We start from the raw sequence: 17,670 nt of genomic DNA, 5'->3' as shown, positions 1-17,670 counted from the left end.
TCCGTAGATTCAGTGCGGTAGGCTACACAGCTTCTCATCATCAGCCAATTGTTTTATGCCACATCATCATATCCATAATCGCGTACGGTTTACTCTTACGAAGAATTCTATTAGAAGAGCCGACTTTCCACTAATCACATTTTACACCCAAAATTTAAATCTGCCATACAAATTAATCTTATAAGGAAAAAAAAAAGGAATTTCAACATCAAAAAAATTTGAAAAAATAACATTTTCACAAATCTCACTTTAACGTTGTAAATATAATAATTTGACAATTTCTTATATTTTAAAATTTGTAATTCAACCTCTATAATTTTGCAAAACCCTAATAGCCACGTTATAACAATCCCCCCTCCGCTGCACTTGAAGCCTTATATGTCCTCATTGACCTGAACATTGTCAATTACAGTCGTTGTGTCATTGGCTTTGTCAACCAGGGAAAACAATGTCACAATTGCTCTATTCTATTTATAGTCTTATGAATTGAACTTTGTTTTTCTTTTTCTTTTTTTTTACACGTGAAATGAATAGGTTAGGAGTAAGGTTGTTTCCCACTCAAGGTTTGCTCTAATCACACTTTCTCATCCTTTAAAATTGGAAAATCAATTTATCCTTGTATTATCCAATTTTGTTTGTTAATTTTAATTGTAAAAGGCATTAAGGTAATTTAATAAACACCCAAAAATAAATCCTTAGTGGTTGACACGCGGTCCTCAAAATCATGCATATTGAAACCACCTAAATTCCATGTACAACAACCTCCATTTTCACATACAAACCCCTCAAGATCTAATGAGAAGAAAGGAAAAGGGATCAAACTTCAAGTTTTTCCTTTTCTTCATTTGCTTTCTTTCACCATCACGATGACTATCACCACCACCATAGTCATTATAGATCTACCTCTTCTACTTTTTTTTTATGTTATTCGTTTTTTGATTGACAAATCTATTTATTCTAACAAAGTTATTTCGTTGTTAGTGAGATCAAAGGTTTTGAAGGAGAGTTAGTAAAGAGATCATTGAGAGATTTGATTCGACATTTGCATTATCAAAAGAAACATGTGAGGTTTCAGGTGCAATTACAAGGGGCTCCATATGCAATCACAAATGAAGGATTCTAGGTTCTGGTTCGCTGTGTGTGAAAAAGGGTTGAGATGCTCCTTTGTCAAGTTAAAAAAATAAAATTGAGAAATGGAGGAGGAAGGGAAAGGAAAAGACACAAAGAAAGGAAGAAAAGGAAGAAGGAAAGGGAAAGAAAAGATGTAGTAGATTATGGCATGATGAAAGGATATTTATTATCTTTTCATTTATCTATATAAAAAATTTAACAATTTAACGAAAAAATTTGGATGACAGGTAAAAAACAATATTTTTCAACTTAATAGATGAGAAATTTCTTTAAGGGGGTGTTTGGTTTGGGTAATATTTGATTACTAAAATAGAAAGATTACCTTGAAGATAGATTACTTAGAAGATTACTGGGTATAAATTATTACTATGTTTGATAAAATTTGATAGGTATAAATAATTATTGTGTTTGGTTAAAGATAATAAAAGATTACTAGTAAATTATTTTACTTAAATGCCCTTGAATATAATTATTTTTAAATATTTTTTATATTATTTGTCATATTAATTAAAAATAAATTTATTTTTATCTTAAAAAATTAATAAATAATAATTTTTCTATAATAAACTCAAGATTACCCCAGTAATCTTTAAATATCTAAAGTGAATGTGGTAATTAGATTACCACCTATATTACCTGCCACGTCAATATTGGTAATAGAAGATTACTGTAATCTTTTATTACTGACAAACCAAATAAGGGAATAAAAGATAGATTACCAAGGTAATCTTAAAAACCTTTAACCAAACGCACCCTAAGAGTGGCCTTAGGTGGGAATAATTGTTCTCCCCTAATACATGATCTTAAAAATAGGATCGGTTTAGTTGAACTGATTGATTGAATTGTAACCAATCAGAATGAATTATGTATAAAATCAAGTTTGATTCAATCAATATAAAAAATTGATTTTTTTCAAAAATTCATTATAAAAACTTGAAACAAACCTTTATTTATTATATTTGAATATATATATATATATATATATCATCAAACTAAACTTATTTTAACTTTAAATAAGTCAAATTTTATATTTAATCATAAATTATATAAATTTTTTAATATTATTTTTAAACAATTAACCAGTCTAATCATTGATCAATCGATCTGACCATCAATCGGACCAAATCATCTCTTCTATCGAATTGATATCCGGTATAATTTTAAAAACATTACCTAGTATATTTGTTAACAGTTGAATGATTATTTTCCACCCAATGTTTTGTCATAATAATGTTTTTCACTTTTAAGTTTCAAAATTCAGTTTTTCCACATATTATTATAATTAATGTTAAACATAAACAAAATACAAAATGAACTAAATTTTAATAATAATAATAATTAATTATCTCCACTTGGCTTTCCCTTGCTCTCTTATTTTCTCAATTAGGAATGTGTAATGAAAATTTGATGAAATTCAAAACCCATAAACACAGTTGTGATTAATGATATGGTAATTAAGATTTTTTATTATCATATTTAAAAATAAATATCTTACAATATAATATAATATATATTACAAAATATAAAAAATTAGATTTTTGATATATAAAACAATATATTATTAGACTAATCATGCATTAGACTATGCATTTACTTTATTGCATTAAATAAAAATATAATTAATATTAGTTTATCATAAAAAAATTTTCTAACGTTTGTTTTTATGGAAGATAACCGCCGATTTTTTACTAACAATAAAAAAACATGTCATCGATATTTTCATTTATTTTATAAAGAGTGTTATTTATCTTTTAACATATGAATTAATATTTTTTAATTTTCACTTGTTCTTTCTTCCTTGTCTATAGAATTGGCTTTTTATTGCTAACACAAGGTTTCTTGTGTCCAAATCGATAGTCGGAAGGGCAAAAATAGGGTATTTACATTTTAGAGTGTTATTGTTACTTTTTAAATTTTGATTGAGATAAGAGGTGATAATCTAAAAGTATAAAATAATATTGAAATAGTTTAAAAACCCCATTTTCAAATTCAATAAAGACTTTATAAATAAAAATTCAAGGCTTAGGCTTAAGCCTTACACAGTTACACTTCTCCAAATGATCCCGGGCCATTTCAGGTAAAGCACGGCCATTCTTTTCTTGCTTCATCTTTTAATTTTTCAGCCCAGCCCACCAACACAAAACGATAAAATTAACTCACAGAAAAAGTTATAAGGTAGAGCTATTCGGTATTTGAATAAAAACAACAATAAAACTATTTACACAAATAATGATATATTATCATATATTTAAATATTATTTTATTTTTAATTTTAAACTACTTAATTATATAGTAACACTTCATTATTTGTATATATAATATTACTCTGAAAATAGTGATATGTGTAAACATTTTTTGTGAACAATTTACGTATACAAATGACATGTCATCATCTGATTGAGTATTACTTTAAGTTAAAATCATTTAATTAAATGGTAATACATTTTCTGTGCACCCAAATTTTGTATCAAAATTGTATACACGTAATTTTATAATACTATATGTACATACTTTTAAATACATAATTTAATATATAGATAATATGTCATTATATGATTGGGTATTGCTTTATTTTTAATTTAAAATCACACAATCAAATAATGTTATGTGTAGGATACAACTATTCAATATTTGTATAATGTTATATGTACATATTTTTTAACGTATAATTAGTATATAGAATATGCGTTATTATTTGATTGAGTATTCTTTTATCATTAATTTAAAATCATACAATTATATAACGACATATTATCTATATACCCAATTATATACTTAAAAATATAGACACATAATTTCATTATTTAGTATTTACACCATTTGAAAAAAAAAAAAACAGAATGCCTTTTTCCCCTCCTCTTAAGCACAACAATTATCAGCATTTTAGATGCGACTTTATGATCACCTTTCACAATTTAGTATAAGCAATACTATGTGTATTTATTTTAAGTATATAATTATATACATACTTATATATGTTATCATATGATTAAATATTACTTTATTTTTAATTTAAAATAATTTAATCATATAATAATATATATAAATATTTATATATTTATATACCTAAAATAAGTATACATGATTTTATTGATTTAGTATTACCACTCTTATGCGGGTGTATGTATCAAGGTTCTCTCATTCGTAAATTAATTTTATTCCTATGTTCATTCTTATTCAATATTTCATACATACAAAAAATTAATTTGCACAATCAAGCCATTGTGGATTTCAAGTGAAGTATTCCTTTTCCTGCAAGGGCCATGAATAAACAAGTTAAATTGCAACATTAATGGATTATGACAAGTGAAAAAAATACTAAAGCCAACCCCATATGCCATGGTCCTCTTACTCAAAAAGTGCATTAAAATCATTCTCTATTCCAATTATTGAACTCAAAAGATTTCTGTGTCTAGAAGGATTTCCACACGACAAATTTCTGGCCCAATCTCCTACATCACTTGGATAACAACTTTTTTTTATGACAAAAAAGCCCATTGGAGTTAGTCTTCTTCCCCCATTGTTGTTGAGTATAGTAAATAAATAAAATATTAAATCTAATTATTGGTCTTACAATAATTAGATTGAATAAATCAAAAATCTTATTTTATTTTAGTATGAATGAATCTTGAACTCAAATCCTGTTAAGTGAATGCTAGTCAAGTTACCTTTTGGGACACAACAACCCTTTTTCGATTCTCACAATTTTATCCTCTCCACACAGTATCTATTTGCATTACTCTTTTTAATTTATAATACATGTTTTAAAGTATACAATTTTATCCTCTCCACACAGTATCCTTTAGCCAATACTAACTTCTTCTTCAATGAAGGTTTGTAGATGGGTTAAAAAAAGGCTAAAGGACTATTTTTCATTCAAGTTTTAGTCTAATTTTAAAAATACATATGTGATAGTTAAAAAACTTAAACACCTATCCATGTGCTAACTTTTGTTACAATTTTTAGTTATAAAGAAAGATAAAATCATCATTTTATCATTAAACCTCAAAACCCTAAAAATTAATATCATTTCCCTCTCTATGTTTTAAAAACTAACACTTCATCCTCATTTTCAAAGTTTGAAAAATTAACGTTTTGCCTCTAGAGTTTGTTTCCCTTCTCCAATTATCATCATTCCTGCCAACAGTTAGCATTTTCCACCCATTTTAATCCAATCGCGAAGAACGATCACCCACTATCACGAAAAGGATGACGTTCATCATCCAAATCTGGGTATCTGGACGCTTTGTCTAATTTTGTTGTCCTTTGTTAGAGAAGATTAGTAGACGATCCTAGGGGGAAAATAGACGAACGTCCTTTATCCTTCTCGAAGAAGATCGATCGACAACCATTGGACATGAAACCTAGAAATGGGGGAGGGAGGAAGTGAATTTGTCAAAGTTTAATTATGAGGAAAAATTGTTAGTTTTTTAAACTAAAAGGAAAAATAATATAAATTTTTAGGGTTTAGTGTTAAAATGATAATTTTATCTTTAATTCTAATGAAAAATTTTAACAAAAGTTAATTTATGGATAGATGTTTGAGTTTTTAAACTAATGGGTTTGTATTTTTGAGATTGTGCTTAAACTTAGGTGGGAAATAGTCCTTTGGCCCTTAAAGAAAACATTTTGAGCATTTTTTTTGCTTATGATATTTAACAAGTTTAGCAATTTTTAGGTGTGTTTTTTGGTTTGGTCTTATAGTGCATATGATAATAATAATTAAGAGAGCTATAATGCAAATGGTTTGGTCTTTTTCTTTTTTTTGGGTAAGTGTTGGTCTTTTTCTTTGATTCAACATAAAAGAGAATATGAAAGGAAAAGCGAAAAGGGGATCAAGTATGGGGTGCTTTAGATTTTGTCTGGAGCTTTGAACAAAATGCCCCCACGTTTGAGCTAGCCTTCCCCTTAATTTCAATGTAGACAAAATAATAAATTGCTCTTTCATGGCCATTTGCCCCCACTATTTTTTTGTTTCATTTGTGATGGCCATTGATTAACTTGAATTCCATTTCATACTTGGCTAGGGATGGCAGCGGAGAGGGGATTTCAATGCCCATCCACGACCCATTTTTATTATGGAGATGATAAATATTCTCTATTCCTTTTCTGTAAAGAAAAAATCTCTTCCTGTCCATATCCCTATGGGAAAAAATCTCCCCCTCTCATACTCTCTAAATACAGTATAAATATATTAAATAATAAAATTAATTAAAATTAAAAAAAATCTACTATTTCAAATGTTACAAATATTAATATTAATTATTTTAATCTGTATAATAAAAATATAAATAAATTTAAAAAATATAAACAATCTAAAACTATAAAAAAATATTATTATTTTGAATAAAAATATTAATATAAAAGAGTAGAAATAAGATATATGTATCTTTATTCCCGATTATAAAAATATTTTTCATTTTTGTTTATATTTTTATAAGAGAATTTTCTCTTCATTAGGATCAAAGATCATAAATTCGAATCAAAATTGTCATCTTTATACTTGACAAGAGAGAGAAAGAGGGGGAGAAAGAAAAGGGTAATAAAGCGAGCTAATAACATTGAAATGAAGAATTAGGGTTTGGGCCCATATGAAGAGAAAAGGGGCGACCAGGCGGTGTAATTGTGTCAAATCACCTTCAAACTTTGGCTTCTTCTTCCTTAAAGTTAGCCTTTGGATTGCAACCGCCCATCCTTCCTACATTTTGTTTTATCATTTCGTTGCGCTCTGTTTCACCCGTCTCTACTTTCTTCCCCTTATCTTGTCACAAACCAAATCAGCAATGGCGGCTTTCAAGATGAATCATTACATTCTGATTCAATTATTTTTTATTAATTATTCATAAATATTGCTATGTGGGGTTTCATTGGGTACAGATTTACTTACGAAGAGGATCATCCACCGGAGACGGTCGTTCACCAACCGAATCAACATAACAGAAGGGCCCGGGGTGGCCCGCTTTTCGTCTTTAAGATAAAAATTCTCCAGATTTTAAGGGTTTCTTTGGTCATTTCAAGGTGGGTTCTCATTTCTCAAAAGCATCAATTAATATACTTTAGAAATAGGGGAAAAAAAATGATGCACACAAAACGTCACCGTCTCTCGATATCTTGAAACTCTTTTGACACGATGTGACCCGGAATCAGATGGATCCACGGGTTCTGTCACTTTTTGTTATCTTCTTTCGCCTTGACAATTAAGTTTTAATTATTACTCACTAATCAAGTGCTTAAATTTTCAATTAACTTCTGGGTCAAAGATAGGCCACGACATCATCAGTAAATTTTAAATTCTAATTAAAATTAAATAAATATTGTTAATGTTAATTCGGGACTTAATTAAAATTAGAGAACATCTCTTGATTGATTTTATTTGAGGAAAATATAATTTCTAAATAAACACCACCAAATCACCTACCAAATCTACTAAACCCGAACCCAACACCAACTCCCCGCATTGCAAGGTTCTTTGAGTCATCTGGTGAAGTTAAATTACGGAAATAACCCTCCAACGTGCACCGCTGCCTCAAAGGACAACATTACTTTCAGACCTAAAACCAAGTACCAAAGTTACTCAATGGCACAACTATCCCAAGTGTAGGGGTCTGTTTGGTTGGCTTTTTAATTGTTTAGCTTGTTAAGAGAATAAACCGGACTAAAAGCGTGACTAAACAAACACTTCCAAACAGAGTCTTAAGAGTTAAAAAGGAGAAAACAAAAGTAGTAAAATTGCAGTGAAGAAATATATATTAGGAGATGAGCTTAACAAAATTAAAATTTTAAATAGAAGAATTTGAATTTAAATCCCTGTGTTTGTAAATTTTTTTATTTATATAATATATTGATTTAATTACTGTTTCTTAAATTTATCTCCCGTTATTATGGATGCTATATTAAATATATATATATATATATATATATATATATATATATATATATATATATATATATATATATATAATAGTAATTAAAAAATGTAAAAAATGACTGCTTTGGAAATGTCTATTCATAATTGTTCTCAATCTCAGGCGATTTTATGATATTCTTTTTCGTTTATTTTGTTTTCTCATCTTTGACTCCCTCTGTAGTTTTATTTTTTTAATTTTTGCCAAGACCGAGGAAACGCCGCCCCGTTCTTGTCATTGCCGGAGCGGAAGGCGATTAGGTAGATCTGTTGGTAGAGGCAGAGAGTTGATGGTGGAATGGTTGGGAGAAGAAAGTAGAAGAGAGAGTGAGTAGTGTATAGGATGAACGGAGGATTGGCGAGGGATCGAAGAGGGAGGTGGTGCTTTGGTGAATCTCTCACATGGAATGGCAGATCTTGTTAGCTACGGGAATGCCCACCGTGATATTGAGCAGGTCTTCTACTTCTTCTACCACTTCTTTTGTTTTCACTCTGCTTGTTTGCTCTTATTTTCCTACAAAGTTTCCCTCCTTTATTTATTTATTTTTGGTCAATTATTTTTATTTGTGTATCGTTTGTTGTTGAGAATAATGGAAAATTTCTCCGTTAAATTTGGGTTTTGTTTTGTTTATTAGAAAATAAAAATGTTGGAAAATTGACTATATTTCTCTCTTTCTCTATCCTTTTTTTTTTTAAAAAAATTTTAATTATGGGATATTTGGTTATTTTCCTATTAAAACGGGTTGAATTCTGTTAGGAGTTTACAAGTGATAGAACTAAGTCTGTTTCGGCCACTCTCGGAACGGAATAAAACTTTGAAAAAAACGTTGTTATTTTATTTTGTGAAATGAGCTGTTACTTGGCTAGGCACGGCGTTTGAAAACTAGGGGTTTTGTGGGTAGTCTTTGGCTCTTTTAAATGGTGGGCTGTTGTACCAAGATGAGGAAGGGGGAAAATTGGGATGCAAATGTCTTTTTTTCTTAACAAGCAAAGTTCTTGACTCTATGACTCTCAACTAAGATAAACATTTAGTATGATAAGAGTTTCACGCTATAGGTCTTGTGATAGTGTATGATGTATGTGAAAGATGTTTCAAAAGGCATTATGTGTTTTTTTTTCAGTTACCGGTTGGAAATTTGAATTTAGAGCCATTATTGCATGTAGCGAACATATTCTTCATTGTGGATAGAACCATTTCCTGTATACATGATTGTCTGGAGCAACTCTTACTTTCTCTTAGATGTTTTTTGTGCCCTTAGTGGGGTAGTGTCTAGTGTGGCATTATGTTATTGCATAACAGAGAAGCTCTAAAATTCATTGATTTGCTGCACAGAGTGGAGCTTAAACAAGTGATAGGTCTAAAGAGGTTTTGTGGAAATTCCACTATGCCTTGTGATATTCCACTACAGATGTCTTTCTGAGGATTCTATTCGCAAACCTATAATTTACAGAGCATGGAAGCATGCACTTCCTCCAATAAGTTTGAATTAGAAGCTCATTATCCTGTCAGAGCCAGCCAGTAAAAAATATAATCTTGGAATAGGGTTCCATACTTTGCAATAAATCATGTATTCACATTGTTCATGGGGAAACTGAAGAATGCTCATGAGCTTTTTGTGCTATGAAATTTTGAAAACTGATGCGATCAATTTACCTTTTTACTTTTAATATCTGTAGTTCTATCATGTTATATATGCTTTCTGTGGTTCCATGTAATAGTTTTTGTTGCAGTGGTTTTGTTCTGAGGTTTGTGGATTGTTTGCTCTGCCTTTTTCAGGCTTTAATTGCTTTGAAGAAGGGTGCTCAGCTTCTGAAGTATGGTCGTAAAGGCAAGCCTAAGTTTTATCCATTTAGACTTTCAAATGTAAGTTTTATATGAAAACCTTTAGGTTGGTCGCTTTGAGATTTTCATGCCTTTATTACTGCTTGAAGTTAGGTGTTTAATTTCTTATTTGAAAAAAGGAAAGTGTGATAGATATATTATGCCAAAATTCACTCAACTATAAATGATTTTAGTTAATATATGTCACTATGCAATGCAACTCTGGTGAAAGTGTGATATACAAAATACGTGCTATCTAATATGATGTTGGAGAGGAATAATAAACTGTTTAGTCAGAGCAAAAGGCCTTGGGCAAATCTTAATGTGATTCATTGAATACCTTTCATAGATGATACAACTTTCAAGAAAGCAAACTTTAGAATAGACAAAGAGCAGCGGATGTGACAGGGTTGCATCAACTTTATAAAAAAAAAAAGTTAACCTATTAGATTTGGGCATGTTACTATAAGTATGCCATATCTAGTGTTCTATATCCCGGGTTTTATTGTGGTTTGCATGGATTGGATGGCTCCATTCATCCTCCAACATATTGCCCAAATCTTTAAGGTATTCAAGATTTGTTCTTGGTTGATTATTTTTGTGTCATATTGATGAAAAGCTTTAGTCCTAGATCCTAACATTTTTTACTTAGATTAGGAGACTTTGTCCAACTTTAGACTGTACTTCACTGTCAAATATGAAGTTTCTTACTTGCTGTTTGCTGTCTTAACTGCCTGTGATTGGTTGCAAAAGTTCTCTCAAGTCTTGTTGGTCTCTTCATGGATGTTTTAGGAGACTTATATTTAGGTTCCTTAGTCAAGTCAGGTTATTGAGTTCAAGGAGGTGAGGGATGAGTTTATTAGTTAAGCTACTTGCTAGCTGTCTGGCTCTTATTCATGTTTAAGATCTTTGTGCATCATGGCTACTGCAGCTTAATGTTAGCAAGCACAAAAAAGGGCCTTCTTTGAGGAAATAACTTGAATTTTGTCAAATACAATATGGCCTTGATTCAGAAATCCATAGATTTTAGTCAAATAATTTTCCCAAGCTGTTCTGCTTAAAGTAATGCTGTATGTCTCACTTATACTTATTCACTGTATTGCTTTTTGTATTATTGTTATTATACAAGCCTATCATCTTTCATGTGTTCGTTTCTTTTATATTCTACGTATGTGCACAATCACAGGATGAATCATCTCTGATCTGGATATCAAGTAGTGGAGAAAGAAGTTTGAAGTTAGCTTCTGTATCTAAAATTATTCCTGGACAAAGAACTGTGAGATTTCATTGTTTTAATATTCTGTACTACTATTTATCTTTTTATGTTACTTTAACACATGTGAGTTTATTAACTTAATGATTTAAGGTTCTGTCTCTAAAGTTTTCTTGCTATCCTACCAGGCTGTTTTCCAGCGGTACCTTCGTCCGGAGAAAGACTATTTATCTTTTTCACTTATTTACAATAACGGAAAGCGGTCACTTGATCTGGTTGGTGATTAACTTTGTCCATAAATACATGGTCTTTTTTCTTTGCATTTTTCTTGTGCCTTATTCCTGCTTTACCTGGTTTGATTGTAAGCTTTATATTCTTTTCCTTTTAGATTTGCAAAGACAAAGTTGAGGCAGAGGTGTGGATTGCTGGCTTAAAAGCATTAATACCCTCTGGACAAGGTGGTCGATCGAAAATTGATGGATGGAATGATGGAGGCCTCTACCTTGAGGTAATTTTACCTGCCTTTAAACATCTATTGGTCGATATTTGTATTGTGCTTTATTTCTTGTTCACTCAGTGATGCTGTACCATTAAAAGCCTAAGTCTGGTTTTCATTCTCCCAAATTTGTTCATGTGTTCATTTGAAAATGCATTAAGTTTTCTAATATATAAACTATACTACAATGTTCATTATTTGATAAATAATCTTTGTTTTCATGTTATAAGTTCGGCTGCATATTCTGTCTTATGTGTAAACTTACCATCAATTAATTCAGGATAGCAGAGACTTGACTTCTACTAGTGCAAGTGATAGTTCTGTGAGTGTTTCACGAGATACTAGCTCACCGGAAGTTTCGGTCAGTTTGAGCAACCCAATTACTTCTGCAAAGAGCTTTCAACCTGAGAATTCCATTTCTTTGAATAATGAAAGATCACATGTAGAATCAGACAACACAAATATGCAAGTAAAAGGATCCGGTTCAGATGTCTTTAGAGTTAGTGTTTCCAGTGCTCCCAGCACTTCTAGCCATGGTTCTGCACCGGATGATTGTGATGCTTTAGGTGATGTATACATATGGGGTGAAGTCATATGTGATAATGTTGTCAAGCTTGGGGTTGATAAAAGTACTAGTTACTTGAGCTCAAGAACAGATGTGCTTCTTCCCAGGCCATTGGAATCCAATGTGGTTTTGGATGTCCATCATATAGCCTGCGGTGTCAGGCATGCAGCCTTGGTCACGAGACAGGGTGAAGTTTTTACTTGGGGTGAGGAATCTGGAGGGCGACTTGGCCATGGTGCTGGGAAGGATATTATTGAACCTCGTCTTCTTGAATCTTTGGCAGTTACTACTGTTGATTTTGTTGCTTGTGGAGAATTCCACACTTGTGCTGTTACAATGGCCGGGGAAGTTTATACATGGGGAGATGGCACGCATAATGTTGGGCTTCTTGGACATGGTACTGATGTCAGTCACTGGATACCAAAGAGAATATCAGGCCCTCTTGAGGGACTTCAAGTTGCTTCAGTTACTTGTGGTCCATGGCATACAGCCTTAATAACATCAATGGGGCAGCTCTTTACATTTGGTGACGGTACATTTGGTGTGTTGGGTCACGGTGACAGGGAAAATGTTTCATTTCCTAGAGAAGTAGAATCTCTATCAGGGTTGAGAACAATTGCTGTTGCTTGTGGAGTTTGGCATACTGCTGCTGTTGTGGAGGTTATTGTAACACAGTCTAGTGCAAGTGTTTCATCGGGGAAATTGTTTACTTGGGGTGATGGAGACAAGAATCGTCTTGGACATGGAGATAAGGAAGCTCGACTTAAACCCACATGTGTGCCTGCATTAATTGATTACAATTTTCACAAAATTGCTTGTGGGCACAGTTTAACTGTTGGCTTGACCACATCAGGACATGTTTTTACGATGGGGAGTACTGTATATGGTCAACTGGGGAATCCCAATGCCGATGGAAGGATGCCATACCTGGTTGAAGATAAACTTGCTGGGGAGTGTGTTGAAGAAATTGCTTGTGGTGGTTATCATGTAGCAGTCTTAACAACCAGGAATGAAGTATATACATGGGGAAAGGGTGCTAATGGAAGATTGGGCCATGGAGATGTTGAAGATCGAAAAACACCAACTTTGGTTGAAGCTCTAAAGGATAGACATGTAAAATATATTGCTTGTGGTTCAAATTATTCTGCAGCTATATGTCTTCATAAATGGGTATCTAGTGCTGAGCAGTCTCAGTGCTCAGCGTGTAGACAGGCTTTTGGTTTCACTCGGAAAAGACATAACTGCTATAACTGTGGACTTGTTCACTGCCATTCATGTAGTTCAAGAAAAGCAATAAGAGCAGCACTGGCACCTAATCCTGATAAACCATTTCGTGTTTGTGATTCCTGTTATGCCAAACTAAACAAGGTGTTAGAATCTGGTAGCAATAACAGGAGGAATGTTATGCCTCGCCTTTCAGGTGAAAGCAAGGACAGATTGGACAAGGCTGATATTAAATTGTCCAAGTCAACAATGCCTTCCAATATGGATTTGATTAAGCAGTTAGACAGCAAAGCAGCTAAACAGAGCAAGAAAGCTGATACTTTTTCCCTTGTACGCTCCTCCCAAGCACCTTCTTTGTTACAGCTGAAAGATGTTTTTCTCTCTACTTCTGTTGATATGCGACGATTGACTCCTAAACCAATTCTCACACCATCTGGAGTAAGTTCCAGGTCTGTGTCACCTCTCTCAAGGAGACCCAGTCCCCCTCGATCGGCCACACCCATTCCTACGACTTCAGGACTTTCTTTCTCAAAAAGTATTACCGATAGTTTGAAGAAGACTAATGAACTTTTGAATCAAGAAGTGCTTAAGCTGCGGGCACAGGTAGAGTCTCAAGTTTTTTGTTTTGTTTTGTTTTATATTCTTGGACCCCTGCATGGCCTCGCAGGGTGGGTGCTGGGGAGCATTGTCATGTTCAAACGCGCTATCTTAATCTTGATGACTATGATTATGATTTAGGTTGAGAGCCTAAGGCAAAGATGTGAGCTCCAAGAACTAGAGCTTCAGAAATCAACGAAGAAAGCTCAAGAAGCTGCAGCAGTTGCTGCGGAGGAATCTGCAAAAGCTAAAGCTGCAAAAGAAGTTATCAAGTCACTAACAGCTCAGGTTATTACTTATATATGTTCTTCTGTTTAAGATTGATCTTGTTCCAAACTTGTGCTTGCTATGTGTTAGAAGTTAATCTGCCATTATATCGAATTTAGTAAACTAAAATTCTCTTTAGAAAGAGGACACTGACATGATTTCACTGGAAGATTAGGCTACACAACTGTCCTTAAAATTGTTACTAATTTAGTGGTGGAAAGAAAGTCATAAATACTTGTGGCATTGTTTGAAACACGCTTTGGAATTTGGAAATCAAGATTCTGCGTTCCTTGAGAACATACTTTGCTCACTTCACCATTTCCTATTTAATTTTCTATAAACGTAATTGATGCTTTTGATGATAGTACTGTGATTTCATTCCTGTGTATTATCACAGCTAAAAGACATGGCTGAGAAGCTGCCACCTGGAGCTTACGACTCTGAGAGCGTGAGGCCAGCTTACCTACTAAATGGCTTGGAATCAAATGGAGTTCATTATTCAGATGCAAACGAAGTGCGCCATTCGAGGTCTGATTCAGTCAGCAGCTCTAACCTGGGTTTTCCCTCAGGAATTGACTCTATCTCTTCTAATGGATCTGGAAATCTTGCACACTTACTCCAAGAACCTACTGGAGCCAATGGGAGGGATGACCATCCTGATGCCAGACTGCCAAATGGTAGTGCGGTTTATGCTAGTGGCAGTCGGATGTCAGAATCTTCAAATGGGAAAGATTCTGGTCCTTTACAAGATGGTGAGAATGGTATGAAGTCAAGAAATTCTGCAATGGCTGTCAACAGTAATCGACTTGAGGCTGAGTGGATTGAACAGTATGAGTCTGGCGTGTATATAACTCTTGTAGCCTTGCGAGATGGAACCAGAGATTTAAAACGAGTGCGCTTCAGGTAATTTTGTTATGCTGTTATCCAAACTTGTGCATAAGTGGTTTTTCTCTTCACGTGTGTGGTCTTCTCCTGTGCATCATTCTGTTAATTTAATTTGAATATTGTTCTTAAGATATTATGTTAGATGCGTTAATATGGTAAAGTTACAATGCCTGAAACTGTTCAAACTTATGCAGCCGGAGAAGATTTGGTGAACAGCAAGCGGAGACCTGGTGGTCAGAAAACCGTGAAAAGGTATATGAGAGATACAATGTCCGCGGACTGGACAAGTCATCGACATCTGGGCAGGCCTCCCGCAGATCAGAAGAAGGCCTCTCACCCACTTCGCAAATTTAGCAACAAGGCCAGAGATAGGGAGGTTCAGCATTAATACAATTTGTACCAAATACTCTGAAGGATAAGTCTAAGCAGAGTTGAAGCTAAGCACAAATCCTTCTTTTTCCATTTTCCTTTTTTGACTCCCACCTCCTTCACTTCTCTTTTCCTTTTTTTTCTTTAATTTATTTTTTTAAAATTAAATTTATGGGTATCTTACCTTTACAGCTCTCATGTATTGTAGTGTATATAAAATCATCATCAATTGTGCCATCACTGTAGCAAAAATTGGTTTTCCTTTTATCCTAGCTTTCTCAATCCCTAAAATTCTTCTTGTTGTCCATATATATTTAGTTTTATTTCATATTTATTTAGAATTAATGAAAGAATTCTTGCTTTTATCATGAATTGTTCACAGTAAAATCCGTAAAACCAAACAAATGTATCGTGATTTCAGTAGCTCTTATAATATTGACATGATAATGTTGTTATCAAATGATTCCAAATAAGAAGAAAGGAAAAGAAAATTGGGTATCTCTGAGCCGGGAATCCCTGCAATTTTCTTCATTGTTTTTTAATGATGGAATCTTATTCGAGTAGGCCTGCTCTATATTGGGGTTTGAGAACAAGAAAAATTTCAATGGTCGATTTATAATCATTAAATTGGATATAATTTTTTTTATTTATTAATAATAAAAGTGGATAAGGTGGTGGAGATGTTTGAAGGCTCTTTTAAATTGTACCTTAGTATTATTTTATTTTAATGTTCTTAAAATTAGTATTGTGTTTGGGTAAATTTATATCTTTTCTATCAAATAATGTCTCAAATTATATGAGACACATCAAACCCTTAACATTGCTTTTTATATAATTCATCCCATGAGTTAGTTTAATTGCACTTTTGGCCAATGTTTTAATATATATTAATTGAGTGTATTAATGCTTTTGGGTGTGACTCACTTTATATGTGATTACTCTACAATCTTTCAATCATGGGTATCAACCCCTTGTTAAATGTGACCCATAGGTCCCTATCGTCTTGGCAATGAATAAATATAAGATTAATCTAATTAATCAAAAAATTATTCACAAATTATGAGAGGTTTTTAGTAAGACATCATAGATACCCAATTGATAAAGAATCATCAGAAGATATCTATTATCAATCGATATTTCGTTAAGGCTAAAATATAAAAATAATGTTTATCTTATATTACTTTTGATATAAATATTCGGTTAGTTAAGCAACAATTGCGTTAATGTTAGATCATCCACAAACACTTTCTCACCATGGTGATTTATTTTAGTATATTGTCGTAACCAAATGACTCATTTAGATATCTATTATTATACTAGAGATTAATGAATCCTTTGTTGATTCACTGTAACCTCGTTTTACTTTTCAACATACCCAACCATTACCATCCTGATAACCTTTGGAAAAGGGCTATGTTAAACTAGTGTTAAACCAAACTAATTGGTGTACAAAATGTTTCAGTGATCTCAAGTTTAAAAATCATATATACCACCATCTATTAAAAGATTTATTTTATAGACATTTGAATTATCATCTATGTGAGATTTTCTTGGTGAGCCAATTCGATGGACATGTAGTTAACATGCATCCATGCTTGTGTTGCACTACGTTGATATTGACAATCTCGATACATGAAATCTGTTGCTATCTTTCGATAGGATATTCTAATATTATAATATTATAATTCATTTACCGTATTATCTATATTCTTAGTCAATATAATAATATTAAGAGTATGAATGTTTTTAGATTAACTATTATATATGCTTATAATGTCCTCACGATCAAGCTATCCACTGATGTTCTTATCACAATCCTATCAATATAAAAAAAATTTATCAAAATATATGTGTAAATATATATACTTAGATATAAAAGGCATCATTCAAATATTTGAATATAACTTTTGGTAGATTTATATGACCGAAATTATGATAAAAACTTTGATTGGCAGGATTTGACTGTTTGTTCGGACACATAGATTTATGCGATCCCAAATTCAGGCCAACTTCTTCAAATAAAATTTCCTTTAAATTAGTTGAAGTACAAGTTACGAAAAGTACACACCGATTTTATTTCTTGTTATTTCAAATATCATCATTATTTTTTTGAATGGAGGAGATGGTGTCACACAAGCCGATAATGTTTTTATTATTATGAGGTCAACTCCCTATTTTCCACCCAAGGTTTGACAGA

General features: G+C 32.4%; 1 protein-coding gene across 3 annotated transcripts; it reads left to right on the top strand.

Annotated features, from left to right (window-relative positions):
- The first annotated feature begins 8,125 nt into the window (after nucleotides 1–8,125).
- Nucleotides 8,126–15,764, top strand: LOC123229312 (PH, RCC1 and FYVE domains-containing protein 1-like). Of its 3 annotated transcripts, none has more exons than XM_044655052.1 (9): nucleotides 8,126–8,490; nucleotides 9,813–9,864; nucleotides 11,044–11,133; nucleotides 11,259–11,345; nucleotides 11,459–11,578; nucleotides 11,847–13,958; nucleotides 14,094–14,240; nucleotides 14,617–15,122; nucleotides 15,299–15,764. In XM_044655052.1, exons 2-9 carry the CDS (start codon nucleotides 9,853–9,855, stop codon nucleotides 15,456–15,458), a joined length of 3,234 nt encoding a protein of 1,077 aa, XP_044510987.1. In that variant the 5' UTR covers nucleotides 8,126–8,490; nucleotides 9,813–9,852; the 3' UTR covers nucleotides 15,459–15,764. The 3 variants fall into 3 exon arrangements, with proteins under 3 accessions (XP_044510987.1, XP_044510986.1, XP_044510988.1); XM_044655051.1 differs by having other exon boundaries at nucleotides 9,813–9,899; XM_044655053.1 differs by lacking the exons at nucleotides 8,126–8,490; nucleotides 9,813–9,864; nucleotides 11,044–11,133 and having other exon boundaries at nucleotides 11,855–13,958.
- Nucleotides 15,765–17,670: the final 1,906 nt, after the last annotated feature.

This window comes from Mangifera indica, chromosome 11 (assembly GCF_011075055.1).
Source record: "Mangifera indica cultivar Alphonso chromosome 11, CATAS_Mindica_2.1, whole genome shotgun sequence".
NCBI lineage: Eukaryota > Viridiplantae > Streptophyta > Magnoliopsida > Sapindales > Anacardiaceae > Mangifera > Mangifera indica.
Note: the sequence above shows the minus strand (reverse complement) of the source record. Positions and strands in the feature narration are given on the sequence as shown.

Coding starts and splice junctions, on each gene's coding strand:
- LOC123229312 (XM_044655051.1), top strand. CDS start 8,443: ATGGCAGATCTTGTTAGCTACGGGAATGCCCACCGTGATATTGAGCAG. Junction 13,959..14,093: donor TGCTTAAGCTGCGGGCACAG/GTAGAGTCTCAA, acceptor ATTATGATTTAG/GTTGAGAGCCTAAGGCAAAG. Junction 15,123..15,298: donor TTAAAACGAGTGCGCTTCAG/GTAATTTTGTTA, acceptor AAACTTATGCAG/CCGGAGAAGATTTGGTGAAC.